The sequence below is a fragment of the Neospora caninum genome, chromosome XII, assembly GCF_000208865.1.
Source record: "Neospora caninum Liverpool complete genome, chromosome XII".
Lineage (NCBI taxonomy): Eukaryota > Apicomplexa > Conoidasida > Eucoccidiorida > Sarcocystidae > Neospora > Neospora caninum.
In genome coordinates this window covers 883317-904401 of record NC_018398.1, presented here as the reverse complement: position 1 = coordinate 904401, position 21085 = coordinate 883317, and the positions used below count along the sequence as shown (strand labels likewise).

Genomic DNA, 21085 nt, shown 5'->3' with positions numbered 1-21085 from the left:
GGGAAGAGGCAAAGGCACAGGGAGAAAGAAGGAGTCATGCCGGTCGCGGCGCCGGCAGGCGCAGACTGCGACGGTGTCGAAGAAGCCGAAACAGTGCGCATGCGCGTGTCGGAGTCGTCGTGGACTCTGGATCGTGACCGAGTGCTAGTGAGGCAGGTGGAGCTCCTGCGGCGACTCGCTGGGGTGGAAGAGAAGTTCACCTTTCCACGGCCTGGAGCCGTTAGCGAGGTGGAGGAGAGCGAGAAAGGCGAGAAGAAGCGCCGGGGAGACGGGAAGTGGCGGAGCGGTGAAGAGGCAGGAAGCAGCCGAGACGAACCTGCGGCTTCGTATCGCTTTTCGCCGGAAATGGAGGCGACAATGAGAGCCGCCGAGGCATCAATTCGCTGCGACGCTGCAGGGATCAAGGAGAAGGTCGAGAGCGAGGCAGAGAGGAAGGCGGAGAGGGAACGGTTTATGGGGGAAGTGAGGAAAGAGCAGGAGCGCGTTGCGCGCGAAATGCGGCGGCAGGTCGACGAAATGAGGAAGCAGATGGAGAAGGAGAAGTTGGAGATGGTCCGGCGAATGGAGGAGGAACGAAGAAGACGACGGGAGGCCATGGAAGAAGAAGAGAGGCGCGAGCAGAAGAAGAAGCTGGAGAGACAGAAGGAGGAAGAAGCGTACTGGAAAGAGCGAGAGGCGCGGCGGAAGAAGGCCGAAGAAGAGGAGGAACGGAGAAGACGTGAGAGAGAAGAAGAAATCTCGAAAAGATGCGAAGAGCGAGAACGTCGTTTCAGAGAGGAAGAGGAAGAACTCGAGAGAAGGCGGCAGCAACGGATTCGAGAGGAGGAAGAAGAGAGAAGGCTGCGCGACGAACGGAGAAGGAGAGAAGAAGCCGAGGACGAAGAGCGAAGACAGCGAAGGAAGCAAGAAGAAGAGCGCGAGGCAGAGAGGCGCAGAAACCAACTGAAAGAGAGAGAAGAGCTGGCGAGAAGACGACAGAAAGAGGAAGAGGAAGAGGAAGACAGAAGAAGGAAACAAAGGGAGCAAGAAGAAGAAGAGAGAAGAAGGAAACAAAGGGAGCAAGAGGAAGAAGAAGAGAGACGCAGAAGACGGAGAGCAGAAGAGGAAGAAGAAGAGAGAAGAAGGAAACAAAGGGAGCAAGAGGAAGAAGAAGAGAGACGCAGAAGACGGAGAGCAGAAGAGGAAGAAGAAGAGAGAAGAAGGAAACAAAGGGAGCAAGAGGAAGAAGAAGAGAGACGCAGAAGACGGAGAGCAGAAGAGGAAGAAGAAGAGAGAAGAAGGAAACAAAGGGAGCAAGAGGAAGAAGAAGAGAGAGGGAGGCAGTTCCGTCAAGCAGAGGAGAGGGCCCGAAGAGAAGCTGAACCAGCACGACAAACGCTTCCCTCCGATGCCTTAGACGGGCAGTCGGAAGCAGCCACCAACGGAGAAACAGCCTCAACACGAAACCAGGAAGCGCTTCCGGCATCCTCACCTTCATACGCAGATGGTCCACCTGCACACCCAGAAAGCGGCGCTGAGCAGCCTCCAGGGCCACTTGGCCGAATGGCCAAACGAAATGCGTCTCTTGCCGGTGAGGCATATTCTTTTACCGAAAGCGAGATGCGCTCGCGCCTCCGGTAGCAGACCACTCTCCTGTTCGTTTTTGCCTTCTGTGTCCGTGGTGTCACGCGTCTGTGTCTGCACTTTCTCTGCTTCGCTGCATGCTTTCTGCGGAGATTGTCTCAAACCCATTTTGTTCTGTATCTCCTTTAGAAGTCGATTCAGAACCACGGCGGACTCGACGGCAGTCAGCGTCCCATCGCGCCCAGGGCCGTATATGTCTAGCACATATATACATAGTTCCACGTGTACATACATTAATCGATGCGCTTATGAATGTGCCTAAGTCTAAACTCATATTCAAGGATGCGTATTCAAACGTTGCTATGTATAAAAGCATGCATAAATACATCAGCCGATATACATATAAACATATACCCATAGATCGATGTAGTAATGCATGCGTATGTCTATGTATATATATGTATACATATCTGAATGTAAGGGTTCATAGAAGAGGTTCCTGCGTTTGCCTGTGTCCGCCGCTGGTAAAAAAGCCGGCGACCTGAGCGAAACTTGTGTTTTTTCAGGTGCCATCGCACCGAGTAAGATGAAGGAGATAACGAGTTGCAGCGCAGCAGAAGGTAAACACTTTCCGCGCATCTTCGGCGCACGGACAGGCCTTAAAGTGGAGAAGGTTGGAGTCGAATGCGCCCCCGCTGGGAGGAGAAAAGGCGTCTCCTTGTTCGATTTCGCGTTTGATGGCATGTCCCTGTGAATCTGTGCATGTGCATGTGCCCACGTGGCGTCCACTGGAGCTAGGGAACAGATGACTGTGTCCATGCGCGTCAGTGTCTTGTCGATGCCTGGCAGGCAGAAATTTGCATGCATATATATATATATATATATATATATCCATGTATTTACAAGCATACGTAGATATATATATATAGGTATCTGTATATACATTTGTTCGCGTTGGCCGGTGTTTTCAAGCATTTAGATCGACGGTCGGATAGAGAGCAGCGTAGAGTGTCTCTTTCGCTTTGTGTTTCCGACGTATGTCCATCGCAGGGAGTTTCTTTTTGTTCTCCTCTAGCCTCTATCGGTACCGTCCACATATGTCTTTCCGGACGTTTTTCACCTGTCCCGATCGATTCTCCTTTTTTGTGTTGGATTGGCTGTCGCGCTGTCGACTCCTTCAGACGAGAACCAGGGCGCTGCGGTCCACTTCGACGAAGACGACTCTCCTTGTAAGACACACAGCGCATTCCTCATGCATGGTTTTCTCAGCCACACCGAGAAGTAAAGGTAACCGTGTCGAAAGCATAGAGAGATGACCGCCTGACGATCTCATTTGTTCCAAACTCTAGACTTTAATTCCCTATATATATATATATATATATATATATATATGGATCTACAAGCCTGCGCCTGTCTTTGGACGCCACGAAGTTGTCTCTCCTTCACACCTAGAAGAGAAAACACATTCCCAGTTGTAGAGACACTCGGGCCTGCTCCAAGTGAAAAATGCGGCTGCCAAACTTCATTCACGTCTATACCAGTGCACAATATATATATATATATATAGAGAGAGAGAGAGAGTTATATGTGGTTGTCAATGTCTCTCGGTGTTTCGTGCCTCGCCTGTCTCCACTCACGGCGTGTGTGTGTGTGCGTAGGCGTTTCTGTGTATCGAGGCCCGGGAGAAAGGAACGCAGTTTCCACTCGCTTTGAAAGACGCGCGACCTTTCCCCTTTGTTCGTGGCTCAGCCGTTTGTCCACTGGGTTCGCTTGTTTTTTTTCTTCGCAGCCACCTCTGTTTCGACCGCCACAGTGACGGGCGCCGACGACGCGTCGACCGACAGCGAAAACGAAAGCGTCGTGAGCGCCTCGTACTCGCCGCGAAGTGCGCTGAAACACAAAATTCACGACAAATACAACAGCCTCGCAAATGCCTTCAAGTACATGGACAATCGACGAACGGGGGCTGTCACGCTTCATGTGAGTGCGGCGACGGTAGTGCTGGACCGCTTTCTCCAAAGCGATTTCACGGAAACCTAACATCCGCATGTTTGATTGCCAGTCACCTGAAGCCTCACGGGGGCGTGCTCCGCTTGGAGGAAGGCGGAAGGCCCGGTAACGCGAGGCAGGCACTTGAACCGCCCTATCTCACACGTGCTCCCGTAACGCGCGTGCACCGACAGCAACAAAACCGAACATTCGGTTCTGCTGGATGCGAAGACACGTATCAACCGATACACAACTCTAACTGTATATCCAGTTTATCCATGACTTTTGCAATGGCCAAGTCAACCTAAATATACATATATATATATATATATATTTATTTATGGATGATACAAGAGAAATCTGGGAGGGCGCGATGGCTTCGGACGTGCGTGGGAGCGTTTTCTGTAGTCAATACTGCAGATGAGCACACATGAAGGTCTGCGGTCTTTCGCTAACGGACAGTCGCGTTTGTCGAGAAGCGTGCCTCGGTGTGAAGATAAGGCGAGGCGGTGTTTGTCTTCTGTTCTCTCTGTCTGTCCAGCAATTCGCAGACTTTCTGGATGAATCTGGCCTGGATTATCCGTTCTCGACAGTCCACGACCTGTACCGTCAGCTCTCTCAACCTGCAGAAATGCTGACGGAAGGCCTGTTGTACAGAAACATGGACGGTGACGCCACGCTCGTACAGCTGGGAAGGCGACTTGAGGACGTAGGTTTGTGCCTTTTCTTCTCTCTTCTCTCTCGTGTCGTGGTCTCGAGTCTTCCCTCTCCTTTCCTGGCGACGTCGTTCTCTTCTGTCGTGTGGGTGTCTCTTTCGATCTGCTTCGCGAGCTCGTCGGGCGTTGAGGCCTCCATCTGTCTTCCTGGACGCTTTCGCGGTCGTGTCTCCGGGCTTTCAGATCTTCGGAAACATGGGCGTCCCGTTCGAGGCGGAACAAATTGCTCCCACAGGGCGCGTGACGAAAGACGCCTTCTTTCGTGTCAGCGCCAAAGCGGGGTTGACATCTCAAAATGCGGAGGCGCTCTGGAAGTCCATTGACGTGTAAGGAAATTGTCTTTCATTTGCGGCTCGTCTCCTCTCCGTCGACTCGCATTGCGTCTCACTCGCGGTCCAGTCAGGCAGCCGCGCGTGTCTTCTTGTCCGACCTGCGACCAGTCGCCTTCCTGCTCCGGCGCTCACCGCCTCTCGCGTTTCCTTTCTGGCGCTCTGTGGCCAGAATGCAGGGCGTATGCATGCATTTCGCCCTGCTCTCTCGCTCGCTCAAATCGTTGCGGAAGCCTCTCCACTCACCGCATGCGCGCCTGCCTTCAAATGCGGAGTTCGCAGAGGGAGCGGCCGCTCGCTCCTCGACCGCCGTCTCGAGGCACCTTGCGGGGCTCTCCTCTCCCCGTGCGTTCTGCCTGTCGCGTCGACGCCTGCTCCCGTCGACTCTCGCCTGCTGTCGGCCCTCCGTGCAGCTCTCGCAACCGCAGACGCAGGCTAGAGGAGAGCCTCCACTCGAACGCGGCCGCTTGTGTTTGCGTCTCTGTGCAGACTCGGCTCCGGGCACTTGCAGCTGGAAAGTGTCCTTCTTCTCCTGGAAGGTAAGCGTCTCTCTCTGCGGAACAGCCATTCCTTGTGCGAGACGTCCCCGCCCGCCCGCTTCCCAGCGACTGTCTCTGTCGCGCTGGATCTCCGTCGAGATGGAGTCACGCACAACCGCTTCTGCGTCCACGCAGGAAGGCCTCCACGGGATTCTGAGGAGTTCGGCGGCAGGGAACTTCCGTCCCAGACTGTCCTCGAGACAGCCTAGGCGTGGAATACCCGGATACCTAGGCGCGCGCACTTATATATGCACATACGTATGTGCATACATATGTGCATGTGCATATATATATATATATATACATGTCGTTTATATGTATATTTTGTATTTACGTACATGAGTATGTGTGTTTGTGTTAGTGTATGCAAAGGTATGAGTGAATGTGTTTGACTACACGAGTGCATGTGTAGGTACCGGAATGTATAGGTATATTTCTATGCGTGCATTTGAAGACGCATGCGACCCCGCCTCCAGAGATCCGCTGTACGCGGCGGAGCTTCTCCGTCGTTCGGTTGAGGACCGAAGCGGCGCGCGTGCGGTGCGCGTCTGTCGTTCAGACAACGTCGAGTTGGCGGAAGTGAAGCGCATTGAGGAAGAAGTTGCCAAGATGGAGGGCGGCCTGATGAGTTTCTTCGGCCGGTCGAGTCCACCGCCGTCGCCGCAGCCGAAATGCAAACGCCATGAATCTTGTGGCCGACCTCTCGGTGGGTAACAGTGCACAGCGCGACGGACTGTTAGCGGTCTCTGCGCTGTGGAGATCGCGCCAGCGAACGAAACCCCCGTGGCCAAGAAAAGAGATACAGGATATGCGGAGAGATGCCTGGATACATGTAACGTGCAAACATGCATCTGCGTGTGTATACATGTGTATATACAGTAGACATGCAGGACGCATGTAGGGTCGTTGGTACGGTTTTCGTGGATTCGTATCATGGTTGAGATGCAGAGACAGAGTGCAGTTCCTTTCATAGATGGAGATAGGCAAGTGTCGTCGTGTGGAAAACTTGCATCGGCGCGTCGGTGCTTCAGCCGCGCATCTGCCAGCGGCTTTTGCTCCCCTCCGCCTCAGTCTCGGTAGCGCCGGATGTCTCTAAACTGCCATACGTATACATATGTATACACATATATATACATATATATATATATATATATGGCGGGGCTGGTGTAGGTGCGGCGGAGCCTGTGGCTGCATGTTCCTGCACGTGGATCGTGTTTTTTGGTTTGCTCAATTGCTAGAGCAGGTCCCGGCGATGTTGGGGATGGGCGCGGCTGCAGCGGCTGATATCGCGCGTCGATCCCTGTCTGTTTTCTCTCCTCACCTCTGGCGGCATTCATTTTCTCGTGCATCGTTTCTCTTCAGCTTTGACGAGGAAATTGTCGCTTGGCTTCACGGAGGCCGAGGCAACCATTGACAACGTGCTGGAGGGGAGCACGACGTGGGATGTTTTGTTTCCTCTCACGCGACTGGCAATGATCAAAAAAATGACAAAGACCGTCTATGAACCTGAGCAGCGCATTCAAGAGGCGCAAGACAGCAAGTGCCCCCTGTACATCGTCATGACAGGCAGTGTGCAACTGCTCCAACCGGTAAGGCACCAGCGGAGAGGAAAACACGAGGCCGACTCTTACCAAAAAATCTATTCTTAGATCCTCTTATACACAATATGCCTCCGTGTATACACAGATGCACTCACACGCATATATATATATATATATATACACGTATATATGTGCATCCATATATATATATATATATATATAGGTAGATAGGTATATAGATGAATCTGTCTATACATGTAGATGGAGGTAGGCGTCAACATATCTCTCTGTGTGTTTGTCCGTGTCGCGAGGGCATCTGTGAGAACATTTTTTGGGGGCGGGGGATGATGCAGAACAGAGCGAGTTTGCAGAATCAGCGAGCGTGCACGGCATGTCTCGCAGAATCTGTGAGAGTTCACAGATGTGGAATCTCTTTTCGCACGACGCAAAACGCGCCAGAAAATGAGCAGACTCGGCCTCCCTCGCAATATCGACATTTTCCACCGTCCTCCTGTGTCCTTAAGTCGGGCGCAATTTAGCGAAGTGGCTGCACATGCAGAGACGGCTTTCTGACTCCTGTGAGATATACATATCTATCTATCTATCTATCTATCTATCTATCTATCTGTCTATCTATCTATATCTATCTATCTATCTAATATATGTATACCCTTGCGAAGGGTACCTACCTTGCGTGGAGAAACAACGTTGGGATATATCCTCCTGTATATAGTGCACGTGAAACGATTCTGGGCATAACGTCTTGAAACCCTCACAGAGCGTGTGCGTGTCCGTCGGGTGTCGGTACTGTGGCACGGGGTTGCCGCGCCCTGAGGCAACTGCTGGTTTCGGTTCAGCGGGGGATTCATCCGCCAAAAGGGTAGTGGTGTCCTGGGGAACGGTTCTTACGTGAGTCATCTTGGAACTCTCTGCTTTGACGAATGCCTTCCTCTGTAGGGTTTGCTGTTGGAGACAGTTGCCGAGGAGAAGAGTGCGCCACAGATTCTCTTCAGTGAGGAGATGCTGGAGGGGAAGCCGAACCCGTACGCCGTCAAGGCTCTGACCAAAACCAAGGTTTTCGCGTTCAAGCGCGAAGACTTTGAGAAGCACTTCAAGGTACACAGGAGCCAGGACACATAAGGCAAAAAGGGAGACTGCGTGAACGAAAAGCGAACAGACTCAGCGCGAGCTCGCGGCCTTTGCGGGGGGGCCAAACGCACGCGAGGGAGCGGCGGGGAACACGGGACGCGCGGCGCAATCTCGAAACAGGGAAACCAACGAAGTGGTGAAGGAAAGAAGAAGGGAAGCAAGCTGAAAAGAAGAGACGGGAGATAGGGCTTTCATTTCGCCTCATGCGGTCTTGTCGGTTTCATGTTCCTTAACGTTGTCAGCACGAACGGATCAAGAGAACTAGAGATGTCGCTGCAAACATGGCGCTGATCAAAATCGTCCCGGTGCTCAACAAGTTGTCGGAGGTTCAAGCGAGGCGCCTTGCCAGAGTGAGTTTGCTGCGGAGACAAATCGAAGCAACTCAGGAAAACGCCCTCACATTTGCAAACGGGGACTAGAGAGTCGCAATTACCTGGCGATCTATCGAGAGGCGTGCCAAGCCACAGCGTAGGAAAGCGCTAACAACAAAACCTCTCGTTCCCTGTGTACAGATAACTTTTTGTCTGGTTCTGTAAAGGTTTCCCTATACCTATAACCACGTGTATATGGGAATCTATACGTAGATACCGATGTATACATAAATATATACCTAAATCTCTCTCTATATATATACATATATATATATATATATATTAATATGGACAGGCATGTTCACATAGGTGTATGGAAATTGAGGGCACTGGGAAGGGAGGCACGCGGTTTGCGGCTCGGGTGTTGTCCCCATGTGTGGTTGCTTGTCGGATTTCTGCAGACGTTTGGAGAGGAAACTTTTGAAGACGGCGAAGCCATTTTCAAAGAGGTAGGAGCAACGTAGGTCACGGTCTCCCAACTTGTTCGTGAATATGCAGATACCTATGTGCATTTTCCAAGGCGCAATGTCTTACCAGGCGGATCTCCCTGTCCGTCTGCCTTTCGTTTTGGCGAATCGGTCTACTGTGCCTCTCGCACCAGTATCTCGGCACACCGTTCACGTCGGTATATATGTATATATATTATATATACGTATATATGATACACATATACGTATATCTGATATATATACATACAAGTATATATTATATATGCATACATGGTGCGTGTATATATATATCTATATATATATATATATATATATGTATATTTGTAGAGTAGGGTGTACCTGTTTCAGTGGAAATGCGGTGGAAGTAGACACGTGGCCGTGTCTCGCTATGTACGTCTAAATGCACTTCTTTGTCGAATAGATGAGTCACTGGGCGTTTTTTGGTTTTGAGGCAGCGCCGTGTTCTCGGATGTTCGAGTCAGAGGATCCCGTCCGAGTGCGAAAGGGGCGTTGAGGGCGCGAGCGCCTCATACGGCGAAGCGTGCCTCCCTGTCTGGATTCTGGCCGCATCTCGTAGCCACTTTTAGCTTCGCCCTCGAGAGGGAATCTACCGGTTTTGTGTGTCGCCTGTTTGCTTTCTTTCCCGCTTCCTCAGTTCGACGAGCCCGACAACTTCTACTTGGTGAAGAAGGGCGAGGCCGCAGTGGTGAAGTACAAGAAAGACGCTGCAACCAACGAGATGGAAGAAGTCACCTTCCGCATCTACCAGCGCGGCGACTACTTTGGAGAGATCTCCATCATCCGAGACCAAACGCGAACGGCCACCGTGAAAGCCAGAGGCCTGTGCACTGTAAGTGTGGGGGCGCAAAGTGCAGGCAACGAACCGCGAAAGCCGTGTCAGATTCTGTACTCGTATGTACCTACTTACATATATATATATATATATATATATATATACATACAAACGTCTAGTTATACATCCACATATATATATATATATATGTATATACATTCAATGTACATATATGTAGAGAGATATCGTTCTCGTTTTCTTATCTCTTGAGTACCATGTTTGTACGTTATGGGGCCCGAACCACACAGACTTAAGTCTATGCACCTCTAGCGAAATATACATTTTCTGCGCATAACAAGATGTAGAGGTTTACATACCTGTGCCGGTAGTTTCCGGGCCACCCGTTTTTAGGTTCTCTCTCTGCCGAAGGAAGACTTCAACGCGCAGTTGCGGAAGTTCGAAACGTCCTTTATTGGTCGCGCCGGGCGCGTCTACACAGCGCAGGGTCACGTGGACAAAAGGAAGAAGTCGCAGAAGAAGCGAGAGACAGAAACGAAGCCAACGTCGATTGAGGAACCCGATGATGGAACCGACGGTGCGGGTGTCCTGAGCGACGCTCTCGGGGACGAAAGACGGACGGGGGGGTCAGGAGCAACAATCGAAGAGATGCTTGCCACCGAGCAAACGAAGGTGAGACTCGGCTGCGTCTTCCGAGCAAACCAGCAACCGTCTAGACGCATGGTCAACAGCACCACCACAGTGTCCATATAGATGTTTTTTTGCTCTGTAAATCTGTATATATCTATATATAGATACGTGTGTGTGTAGATGTATAAGATATGTAAAAAGGTGTGTATAGGTGAGTAGATGTACATACGGGGAGGCGGCTGTACATTATTGCGTCCTTCCACACGTGACTGCATAAATAGCTATGTGTTGGTAGACATGCATTCATGTGAAACTGTGGAGCTGTGCTTTCTCGCCCATGTTTCGTCTCGCGAAGCGGGAGCGTTGCTCGCCTCCCAGAGATCCTTCCGGGCGCGTGTTCGGGCCAGCACGAGGCTTTGTCGGAGGCGGGTGTGGAGACCCCACACTCGACCTCTCAGCCCAGGGGAGTCGTCCGCCGACGACTCCAGGCAGTGTCTTCTCTCTCTAAATCGAAGGGTGATGCGCGCTTCCTTCTGTTCCCGTTTCCCAGCTGCGCGACGAATGCATGCTCTTGCTGGAGGCCGTTCCAGTGCTGAAGGACTTGCCGCTGGAGAGGCGAAAGGAGATCGTGAAGGTAAAAACGGTCAAACCACCTGCGGAGCGCGGACGAACCGCTACACGTTCGGCTAACGAGCGCTTGAGAGCACTTGCCTTTCAGAAATAACGAACGGCAAACGAAGCATGTGTCGCGCCTTCCCAGATCTTGAGGGAATGTGGAACGACAGCAGGCCATGAGTTCCGGTTGTGACTCTCCACAGCGCGACTCCAAATATTCACTTGGAGAGTGTTTTGTGGTTCTTCTCGCTCTTTGCGTCTTGCGAACCCACTGCTTTCGCCTCTATCGCAGGTCTGCATTGATACTCGCCGGTCTCGCACCTTGGTGCATTTGCAGATATCCTCCTCTATTCACACTTCTTGCATGCTTCTCTTTGTCACCATATATGTACAACTGTGCATGTGCATGTGTGCATGTAGTTGTATTGAAGGTGTATTCCTTTTCCTGTTCCCGTCCCTGCCACTGTGATCGGTGGTGGACGCGCCTGCACACCGAGAGAGGCGTGCTTGTGCTCTTGCGTGTCTGTGGCGGATCTCCCGGGTGTCGTGTCTCCCCCTTTCTTTTCAGGCCATGTCTCTAGAATGTTTTTACCCGAACACACCTATCATTCTCCAAGGCGAAGAGTCGCAGAATTTCTACGTCCTCAAGACCGGCACAGTCGCCGCGGAACTGTATGTGGGACCAGGTGAGCCCCGGAGACATCCCTAAATCGCTATACAAACCAGTACATCGACGCATGCATGAAGAACTTCAACCATGCATGTGCATATACACGCCAGCTGTATACATCCACATTCCCTCCCTATAAATATATATATATATATATATATATATATATATATACGCGTAATTGTACACGCACATGTACATGCCCGCCGTTCAGTGTAAATATTTTTGTATATGTAGATAGAAGATATGCTTAAATTTAGATATATCTGTAATAGTGCACCATTGCATATATCTACATGTATTTAGCTTTGCCTGGCGTTTCGGAAAGGTACATCTGATAAACTGTGAACGGATGGCATCGGTAAAAACTGTGCGGTTCTACTACCATACTCTGGCATACAGGGAAACCGTTCCGGAAAATCCAGGAGTACAACTCGACATGTTACTTTGGAGAGATGTCCATCATCAAAAATGAACCGCGAGGCTGCTACATCACTGCCAAGTCCCCCGTGCAGGTACAGCAGTCCCACAGGCTGCCATGCATGCGCACACTTCTCGTTTCAAATGCTGGATCACTTCACTTTGCATGTACATGGACACATACGAGATATTCAAGCATATACATTTTAAATGTATCGAAGCAGCGTGTGTTTGGAGATGCACTGCATCGCTCTTATCTCGCTGATCACCAGCTGCTCGGGTGAAGCCTTCACTGCCAAATTTGCGCCGCCACAGCGGCGTCAACATAAATATGCCACAAATACATGTGTATATGCGTGTACATATATATATATATATATATATATGTATATCTGCATGTATTTGTTACGGTGTATATATGGACACGTACTTGTATGGTATGGCAATCCATATCTACATGCATGCATGGATGCATAAACGTATATATATATATATATATTCCTACGCGTATCTGCGTACTATAGGTCTATCATTCGATTCTAGCTTCCGCGGTTTTTGTTGTGAGCTGGGTGCTGTGCTTTCCCCTAGTTGTACTCGTTGACGGGGGAGAAGTTCAGGGAGCTCTTGGAAGATTACTACCCCGCATTCACGGAGTACGCTCAAGCGCAGTACGAGCAAGAGACGCTGAAACGCCAAGCAACCTTTCAACTGAAAACCGATGACCAAGAGCGAGCTCAGGTACGCAGGCCGTCTTCCCAGCAGGTAGCGCCTGCATGTATTTGTCTCTTGTGTCCAGACCCATCGGTAGGGCCACGTCTCTCTCCTGAACATCTCTTGAGCGATTCCATATGCTTGTTTCGTTTTTCGTGCTTTTCTCTTTAGCCGACAGCAGACTACGGACACATCATGAACTTGCTGGTGAAGGTTCCCGTCATCAACATGTTGGATGAGGACGCCCTCCAGGCGCTGGCTAGAGCGTTTAAGGTACACCCCCACTTTTTCACACTCGCTACAATGAATGCCAAAGAACGTACGGGGGAAGCGACCGCCTCTCATGCCACCAAGATGCCTTCGAAACCTGCAGCAACTGACGGGGGTAGCGCCCCCAGCCAGGTTTTCTGTTCGCCGGTTCACGAACCGGAGAGGTTCTTTCCAATCTTTTTCTCCCTCGTTCCAGCGAAGAGAGCAGCGTCTTCTTTCGAACAGCGGGAATCGGGAATTCGTGCGGGGCATCTCAGAAGGACAAGGAGAAAAAGCCGTGCATGCGCGTCGCTCTCCGCTGCGTTTCCACTCAAGCGGCGGGCAAAACGAAGGGATATTTTGCGTCGGAAAGGAACCGAACCCGTCAAGCGCGAGATGCCTGCACCGTGCCGGCGTCTTTTGCTTGTCGCTGGCATTCTGCGCGTTGGAAGAGGGGGAAAAGAAGAAACGCTCTCTCGCACGTCCACCTGTCTGGAGTCTTCCTGTGCTGGCGTCTTGCTCTTTCCTGCATGCCTTTCTGTCTTCTAAACCCTTCTCTGTTCTCCTCTTAAACTCTCGAGTGCCGACTTCCTCTTCCTCGCCTATTCTCCTCTGCCTTTCTTAATGTCCTTTTTGCTTCCTTAATCTCCCTTGCTTCCTTAGTCTCTCTTGCTCTTTCTTAATCGTGTCTTCTCCCCGTTCGCTCGTGACGTTGCTGGATGTCTCGACTCTGCCTTTCTTCGCGGGTCTTCTCTCGCACGCCTTCACGCGCTGGCCTCGTTGCTCGGTCTGCGCTGGCTGCGTGTGTGTGTGTGTGTGTACATGTTCAGGTGGAGTGCTACCAGGAGCGCGAAGTCATTATCCACGAGGGCACCCTCGCCGAGAACTTTTACATCATTTTCTCTGGAGATGTCTCTGTGCAAAAGGTCGTCGACGACGCCCCCGTCGAGATTGTCGTCCTTCACGCCGGCGAATACTTGGGAGAAATCGCTTTCCTGAACGAACAGCCCAGAACAGCCAGCTGCGTCGCCAAAACCGACGTCAAAGTAAACCTCAACTTCTGACCTCTCTATCTACAGCTCGAAAGGAGAACACAGTTCGTAGTCACACGTCATCTGTGTGCATATATATATATATATATATATATGAGTCATTATACGCATGTGTTTCTGTACGCGGATGCGTGTAGGTTAACGTCGACGCAGACGCGCATTCATGCTCGTGCTCATATATATATATATATATATATATATATATATATATATATATGTATATATGTATGTATATATATGTATATATATATGTATATGTATATATATGTATATATATGTATATATATGTATATATATGTATATATCTACGTGTGTGTGTGTGTACGGAGCGCGATGAGGTATGTTTGATGCAGCCGATCTGCGTGTGCAGTTCCTGGGTCGTTCGCGCCGCGCGTGGCTATGGTCAGCACTGTGGCTTTTTCCGCTTGTCACGCCGGCGCCTTCCTAGACGGCGCGCGGACGTCTCCTGCGCACGTGCGCCTTTGTGTTTTGTCTCGTCCGTTCTGCAGCTTTTGTCGCTGACTAGGAGCGACTTTCAGGTGCATCTCGGAGCTCTTTCAGACGAGTTTCTTCAGCAAGCAGAGTCCAAGTACGGCGCGTCGAAGCAGGAAGAGATCCCCGACTGGCTAGTCGAGGCGGGGGAGCAAGGTGCGTTCTACGATCCCTCGGCGTCGAGCGGGAAGGCCGAGGAGGAAGACGAGGAACCGGGCGGTGCGTTTTGCGGCACGATCGACCTGGACAGGGAGAAAGAGATGTACAACAAGAAGAAGGAGCGGAAGAACAGCGGAATAGGCAAGAAGAAAAGCGAGGCGACCGCAGGCGACACAGCCAGCGGGGACGAGAAAGCCAAGGCCGGCGAAGGCGCCCCGGGAGAGCATGGCGCCGCGGGGGACGGTTCGCGCAGAAAAAGTGGAGAGCCGGAGAGCACGGGCGAGGTGGCCTGGGCCGCAGGCGCGGAGGGTGCAGAGAAGAAGAACAAGAAGAAGAAAGAGGAGAGAGAGGAGGGGGACGAGTCCACGAAGAAAAAGGGGACGAAAAGCCAGGCAAAACGACGCATGTCGCTCGCAGGGGGCGCGGCGCTGCTCGCAGCAGCCGCGGCGGCCCAGTCGGCGAGCGGTGAGGGATGGGAAGAAGAAGAAGAAGATGAACAGGCCGAGAGGGACGAGAAGAAGGAAGAGGACGAGAAGAAAAAAGACAAGAAGAAAAAGAAGAAGAAGAAGGACAAAGACGACGGCGAGGATGCGACCGAGCAAGTCCCCGTGGAAGATCGAGTCGGCGAAATCCGCGATCTCGTGCGCGGAACCCTGAAAAACAAATACGGATCGATCGCCCAGGCCTTCCAGCAAATCGACGGAAACAACTCGGAAAACGTCGACTTCGATGTAAGCAGCGGAAATGCCTGTCGCCCCGCTGTATCCCGATGTCGCTACCTCTGCGTTCCTTTTCCTCCTCGATAGTCTCCGATTCTGCGGTGACAGCCTGCAGGATGCGAAAGGAGAGAACCGCGCATGCCTCTTGGAAACGCAGAGTTGAGGAAGCCAAGCCGACGCGTGTTTGTATCCACCTGTTTTCGCCTGTCTCTCCATCTCGTTGCGTTCGCTCTGATGGCCTTGCGGCGATTGGCTCTGTCGTGAAACGCCATATTCACTCCGGCAAACAGGGGGACACTGGTCTCAAATGTCGACTGCATTCAGCGTGCGCACGGAATACAACAAACACCTAACTATATATATATATATATATATATATACAGTCAAGCCCCTACGCACATAGAGACATGCTTGCATGATGCTATGAGACAGGCAAGCCTGCAAACACACATGTATACAAAAATGTCAAAGAAGAGGACATGCATATGTGCCGAAAACGGCGTCTCACCTGATCTGAATTGGGTCGCGGTTCGGCATGTTTCTCTCTTACGTTTGCAAGGCAGCCAGGGCCTGTGTGCGCCCGAGGTGTCTGTGCGATTTTTGAGGCGGCGAGATGGACACAAATCGGGCACTTGGTTCTTTCTTCTTTTCGAGTGCAGCTGTTTGCCTGGAGTAGACAAAGCGTCTGCGTGTGTTTTCTGCCTTTTCAGGAATTCGCGGAGTTTGTGCGGGACCTGAGAGTGCAGTCGCTGAAAAAGAAAGACATCCAGATTTTGTTTGACGACCTGTGCCAACCCTTGAAAGGGACTCTGACTGTGGGCAACTTGTACCGAAACATCGACAAGAAAGATCAACTGACCAAGGCCGAAATCAACCTGCGATGGGTGGAGATCTTCGGCGGATCCCGAAAAGCATTCAAGGCAGTCGCAAACCTCTCTGCTGGCGAGGAGTGCACAGAGGAAAACTTCATCAAGTCAGTCAAGACACAAGGGGCTCCCGACAACGAACCCACACAGAGACGTGCCTCGTGTGTGGATCTATTCACACATATGCATACATATACATATATAGAGAGAGAGAGATATGTGGTACTGTATAGGGAAGAGGTGGTCTATCGGGAGGTCGTCATCCGGTGACTGCTAGCGAGAAGGGAAGACAGCGGTGCTTAGAGGTGGGGGCACCTTGCCTCATGGATGACGGCAGACAGGGGATGAAAACGACGTACGAAAGACGTCCACCGCCGTTCATGGACGTTCAAGACTCTTGGGGCTTTTTGCCTTGCTTGAATTCAGAGTGGCAGAAGCGGCAGGCGTGTCCGAGGAGAATGCCAAGTCGATCTGGACGGAGTTGGACAAGTAAGATTCCGTTCCCGTTTTTGGGGCTGTCGCTCAGGGCTCCTCAAGAGGACACCCATTCTTCAGCAACGCATGCACTCCATAGGCGAACGCACCGTTCCCGTTTCTTGGATTCGATGCGTTCGTCGATTCTCGATGCGGCGCCCACACCTCCACGCAAGACCTATGCAGTGCTCGAATGTCGGCATATGTCCACACATATAAATGTATATATATATATATATATATGGATAGGAAGTTAGAGCATCAGATGGACAGATATGCATGGAGCGTACCTCAAGTGGTGTTCCGTCGTTTCCGTATCCGCGTGAGTGTCTTACCGTGTGTGGCCTCTCGGGGCACACGGTGAGCTCGCGTCCTGGAGGGTGGAGGTTCCTCGAATCGTGTGGGTGCCATGTGTGTGATCTATCGTAAGGTACCCGAAGTCCCGTGTGATCTATTCAGCGAGGCATTAGACCGAACGCGTGTGGAATAGCAGTACCTACAACAATTACTGTCCTTCTATATACCGAACCACTGCCCCAACCCCTGACTGCATTTCAGTCTACCTCACGAGCGACGTCTAGACGACGCCGCGGGTTGGGACCCAGATTCAGGGTTCAGAGTCCTTGCATGCACCGCTTTCGCAAGGGCGATTTTCCCGGTTGATGGCTGTACCGTTTTTCTCTTCCCTTTCTCTTGCTCAGGGCGCAAACAGGCCACATGCACACCAGGATCATTTGTAGCTATATGGCAGGTAACCGAGCTCTCAGACACGACGCACGTCCCTGTTTCCGGTTCTTTTGTTTTTTTCTTCCAGCGCGTGTGTGTCTGCTCGGTTTCTTCCCCATAGGTCTGTGCTCTCCCCTTCTGTCTCGTCCTTCTGGAGCCCCGTCCCGTGTGGCCGCTCCGTGTGTGGTCCCGGCTGCTCACGTGTTGTTTTCAGCCGCTCCGCCGCGCGGTTTGCCTCTCTGTGTCGCCTCTGTCTGTCTCCTCTTCTCCTGTCCGTTCGTCTCCACTCTTCTCCGCTGTCCTTCTTCATGGCGGAGCCGTAGGCCAGTTCTGCCTTGCACGGGAATCGCCAGCGGAAGCGCAGTGCGGCGGAAAGCCGAGTGTGACCAGGCTCCTCCACGCCTCTTTTTCCCCTCGGCTTCCTTGCGTCTCCCGCCGATTCATTTTCCCGTTCTTTCCTATGCAAAGTGCCCTCGTCGCGTGTGTTCCGAAGCTCCGGAGAGGGCAGTTTCTGGAGCTCTGGCCGGGTAGCGCTGAGGGCTGTGCCTTTGTCTGGCTTCGCTCCCTTTTCCTGACGTTTCTGCGCCCCTGTGGCGTAGGGCTAGCGGGCGTCGCCTGTCTGTGTGTCGTCGGCGCGCATACCCCTGGTCCGTTTTCGCGTCTTCCCTTTCAGGCGAGCTGACTGCCGAAGAAGCCGCCGCGAAGGAGGAGGAGCATGCGTCGTTTGGGACGCGACTGTGGAACTTCTTCGGAGGCAGCGGCAGCGACGACGAAAACGAGAAGTCGGCGAACAATCTGACCACCCAAGGCGACGAGGAGAAGATCAAGGAGGCGCTCAAGTGGGAGGACATGGCCATTGTCCAGCGCGATGATCACCGCGCGTACCCCACTTGCACGAAGCGTCTCGTCGAAGTTCTGGTGAAGAAAGAGGGCTTCATGTACCTCCAGCTCCTCCAGCTCAGATACGTCGCCTCGACCATGAGGCGAGAATGCCTGACGAAAGGGGTCCGCGTCATGGAAGCTGGCGACGAAGCCTGCATGGTCTTCTGTGCGTGGGGAGAGTTCAAAATCGTCCAGGCGGTAAGGCCATCGGGGGTGGGCGATGTAGAGAAAAGAGGGAACGTGACGAACGCAAAGGCAGGGAAGTTCTGGCCTAAACATATATTTACAATATATCTTTTATGTATATATATATATATATATATACCTGTGAAACACACTTCCCTTCTCGCCGTGTTAGTATGATCCCACCTGGCTAGCGTAACATAAAACAACCCGCGGCACGGCATGGAATGGCAGCGGGGAAAGGCGACTTGCACGGCTAGGTCGACGCACCTCTTTGCCCACACATGCAAGAGAACGAGAGAGGTCGTGGAGGCCCTCACCCCGGCTGCGCGCGCCTTTTTGCGGCAGAGACTGCTGAACGGCGGAGCGGGAACAACGAGGAAAAAAAGACGCGGGTTTCGTTAAAGGCAAAACACAGAGAGACCCACGACGCGAGCGGAACACCAGAGAAGAACAGGAGCCTTGGACGCGAAACAAACCAAGGGAGGCAGCCGGCGTGAACGCTCCGAACCGCTCCGAAGATGCATGCCCACAAAGCGGAACGCGCTGGGCTCTCCTTTCCCTGAAAGGTGTCTCTCCTGCCTCCCCCCCTCGCCTTTCCTGTTTCGCGTTCACTGTCTCCCGCGAGGAGTGCATGCAGCGTCGGTCTCTCTGTGGCGCCGTGTACGTTTCTTATTTCTTTTTCGCGGTGCGTCTCGTGTTCCTGTCGCTGTTTTCTGCAGGGGCTATTTGGCGAGAGCGAGATCGGGGTTGTGGGTCCAGACGAGTGTTTCGGCCTGTCGGAGTTGGTCAACGACACGCCGCTGACAGCTTCGCTCGTCACGGAAGTCGACAACAGCGTTTTGTGGGTGTTGGAGCGCGACACGTACCACGACTTGATTCGGGACATGCTGGAGGCGCGCCGCGCAGTCGTACCGGTTATCGAACACTTCCTCAAGTCGGTGCCGATCATCAAAGACATGTCTGACACGGAGATCCTGCACGTCGCGGCCGCATGCAAAATCGAGACCTTCTCGCCGCACCAGACAGTCTTCCGCGCAGGGATGGCTGGGGACATGTTTTGCTTCATCTTCAAGGGCGAAATCACCATGTTGAAGCCCATGGGTGCGGGCCAGGAACCCATCGAGCTGGGCCGCCTCCAAGCTGGCGTCTATTTTGGCGAAATGGCCGTGATCAAAAACCAACGGCGAACGGCCTCAATCATCGCCGCGACCGACCTCACCCTTTTCTGTCTCGACAAAGGCAGCTTCGAGAGAGTCCTCGGGAGAGTCAAAGGGAAAATGGTAAGTCACCGCCGTAGAGCAACACACTCGAGACACTCCAGAGACAGCCAAAGGGCTCTCGGCTCCATTCCTTAGCTGAATATCCCGCCACAGAGGCGCAACGAGACACGCGCATACAACTAAACAGGTGGCCCACACCTGCCGAACTCCACAGCCAAGCGTTCCTCGATACGTACTCAATCATATATATATATATATATATATATATATATATATATATATATATGTATACGTATCTGCATATATATATATATATATATATATCTGAATAAAAATAGGCAGAGCGCGGCCTGTGCATTATTCCGTAGGCGTGCACAGTTGTGTTCCGATATCTGCATGGCGTTCGATCTGTGTGGGGTGCAGAGAAGGCGGGATCGCTGGGGTATGTTGCGGGGAACAGCGATCAAAGGGAAAGAATCCGTGTCTCGTCCCTTGCGTTCTTGTGTCTTTTCCACTCCTCTAGTCCTCCGCGATGAACCGTCCCTTTCTCCGCCCCGTGTCCGTGTCTCTTTTCTGTCACTGTCGACCGTAGTCCTGCGTATATTTGAGACTCACGGTCCGTCTGGAGGTTGCGCGCGAGGCTGTTCACTTTTTGCGTTTTGCCTCTCTGCCTGTTGCGCCCGCGTGCGTCCGCCGTGTCCAGATCGAGCGTGCGGAGTCACTGTACAAGCGCCAGGACGTGGCGACCACCGATCCAAAGGAAGGCGAGGACAGCGCGTCGGCTTCGCCTGCGGCGGCCGCGGCGGCTGGTGGTGGCTTCAGCCCCGGCGACCAGTTCGAGAAGAAACGTACGCGGAAGAGCTCGTTGGCCCTGTTGCAGTACGCGAAGATCCGCGAAGTGGGCAACAGCGAAGGCGAGGGCGAGAAGAAGGGAGGCGGCGACGAAGAAGAAGAGTCGGAGGCGCGCTGGGCCATGGCCCAGGACCCGGAAATCATTCATCGGCCACCGCCTCTCAGCGCCGCGCCGAAGAAATCGGCTCTCCGGACAACCTCGGGCAAATCGGTCGGGATGAAAAAGAACTCCGTCTTCTTCGACGAGGAGACCCTGTTGCCTTCGCCACCGTCCTCGGACGAGGACGCATAGAACACGGGGGCTGGGGAAGGGGGCGTGGATTCACGCGCCTCCTCGCGCAGAGAGAGGCACGTCCGCATGCGGAGTGGTGCGTGCGGTGTGTTTCGTTAATACGGGAGAAACTTTGTCTGGTGTCACGTGCGTGGAGAGAAAGTGCTTTCCGTGAGGGAGGCGTAAAGAAGTTCTGCTCGTTTCACTTGACTCGACTCGCGCTTTCTCCTGTGCGTCGAAGGGCTGTACACTGCGAGGCCCGTGAGTCTCGGCTACGTATCTCTCGCTCGCTCGAAACAGACTCTCCCGGGTAGATGCCGCCTTCCGTCTTCCCTTCTCAGTAAGCGGAAGACCGACTGCAAGTTCCTTTCCACGGGTCTTTCTGCGCCGTTGGAGCGTAGAAACCGTTTTGTGCAGAACAGAGTTTTTCCGCG

The 21085-nt window shown here is 52.5% G+C and overlaps 1 protein-coding gene across 1 annotated transcript; it reads left to right on the top strand.

The window, feature by feature from the left end:
- Window positions 1-36: 36 nt before the first annotated feature.
- On the top strand, window positions 37-20672 carry NCLIV_061400 (GI16562, related; the record flags this gene model as incomplete). Its single annotated transcript, XM_003885692.1, has 27 exons — window positions 37-1570; window positions 2130-2183; window positions 2745-2792; window positions 3353-3543; window positions 4094-4261; window positions 4452-4594; window positions 5087-5136; window positions 5696-5842; window positions 6499-6725; window positions 7635-7793; window positions 8069-8176; window positions 8599-8646; window positions 9302-9496; window positions 9851-10129; window positions 10638-10721; window positions 11271-11388; window positions 11775-11887; window positions 12381-12530; window positions 12675-12776; window positions 13583-13798; window positions 14314-15186; window positions 15885-16147; window positions 16467-16529; window positions 17216-17265; window positions 17914-18320; window positions 19028-19588; window positions 20232-20672. 27 exons carry the CDS (start codon window positions 37-39, stop codon window positions 20670-20672), a joined length of 6792 nt encoding a protein of 2263 aa, XP_003885741.1.
- Between the last annotated feature and the right edge of the window lie 413 nt (window positions 20673-21085).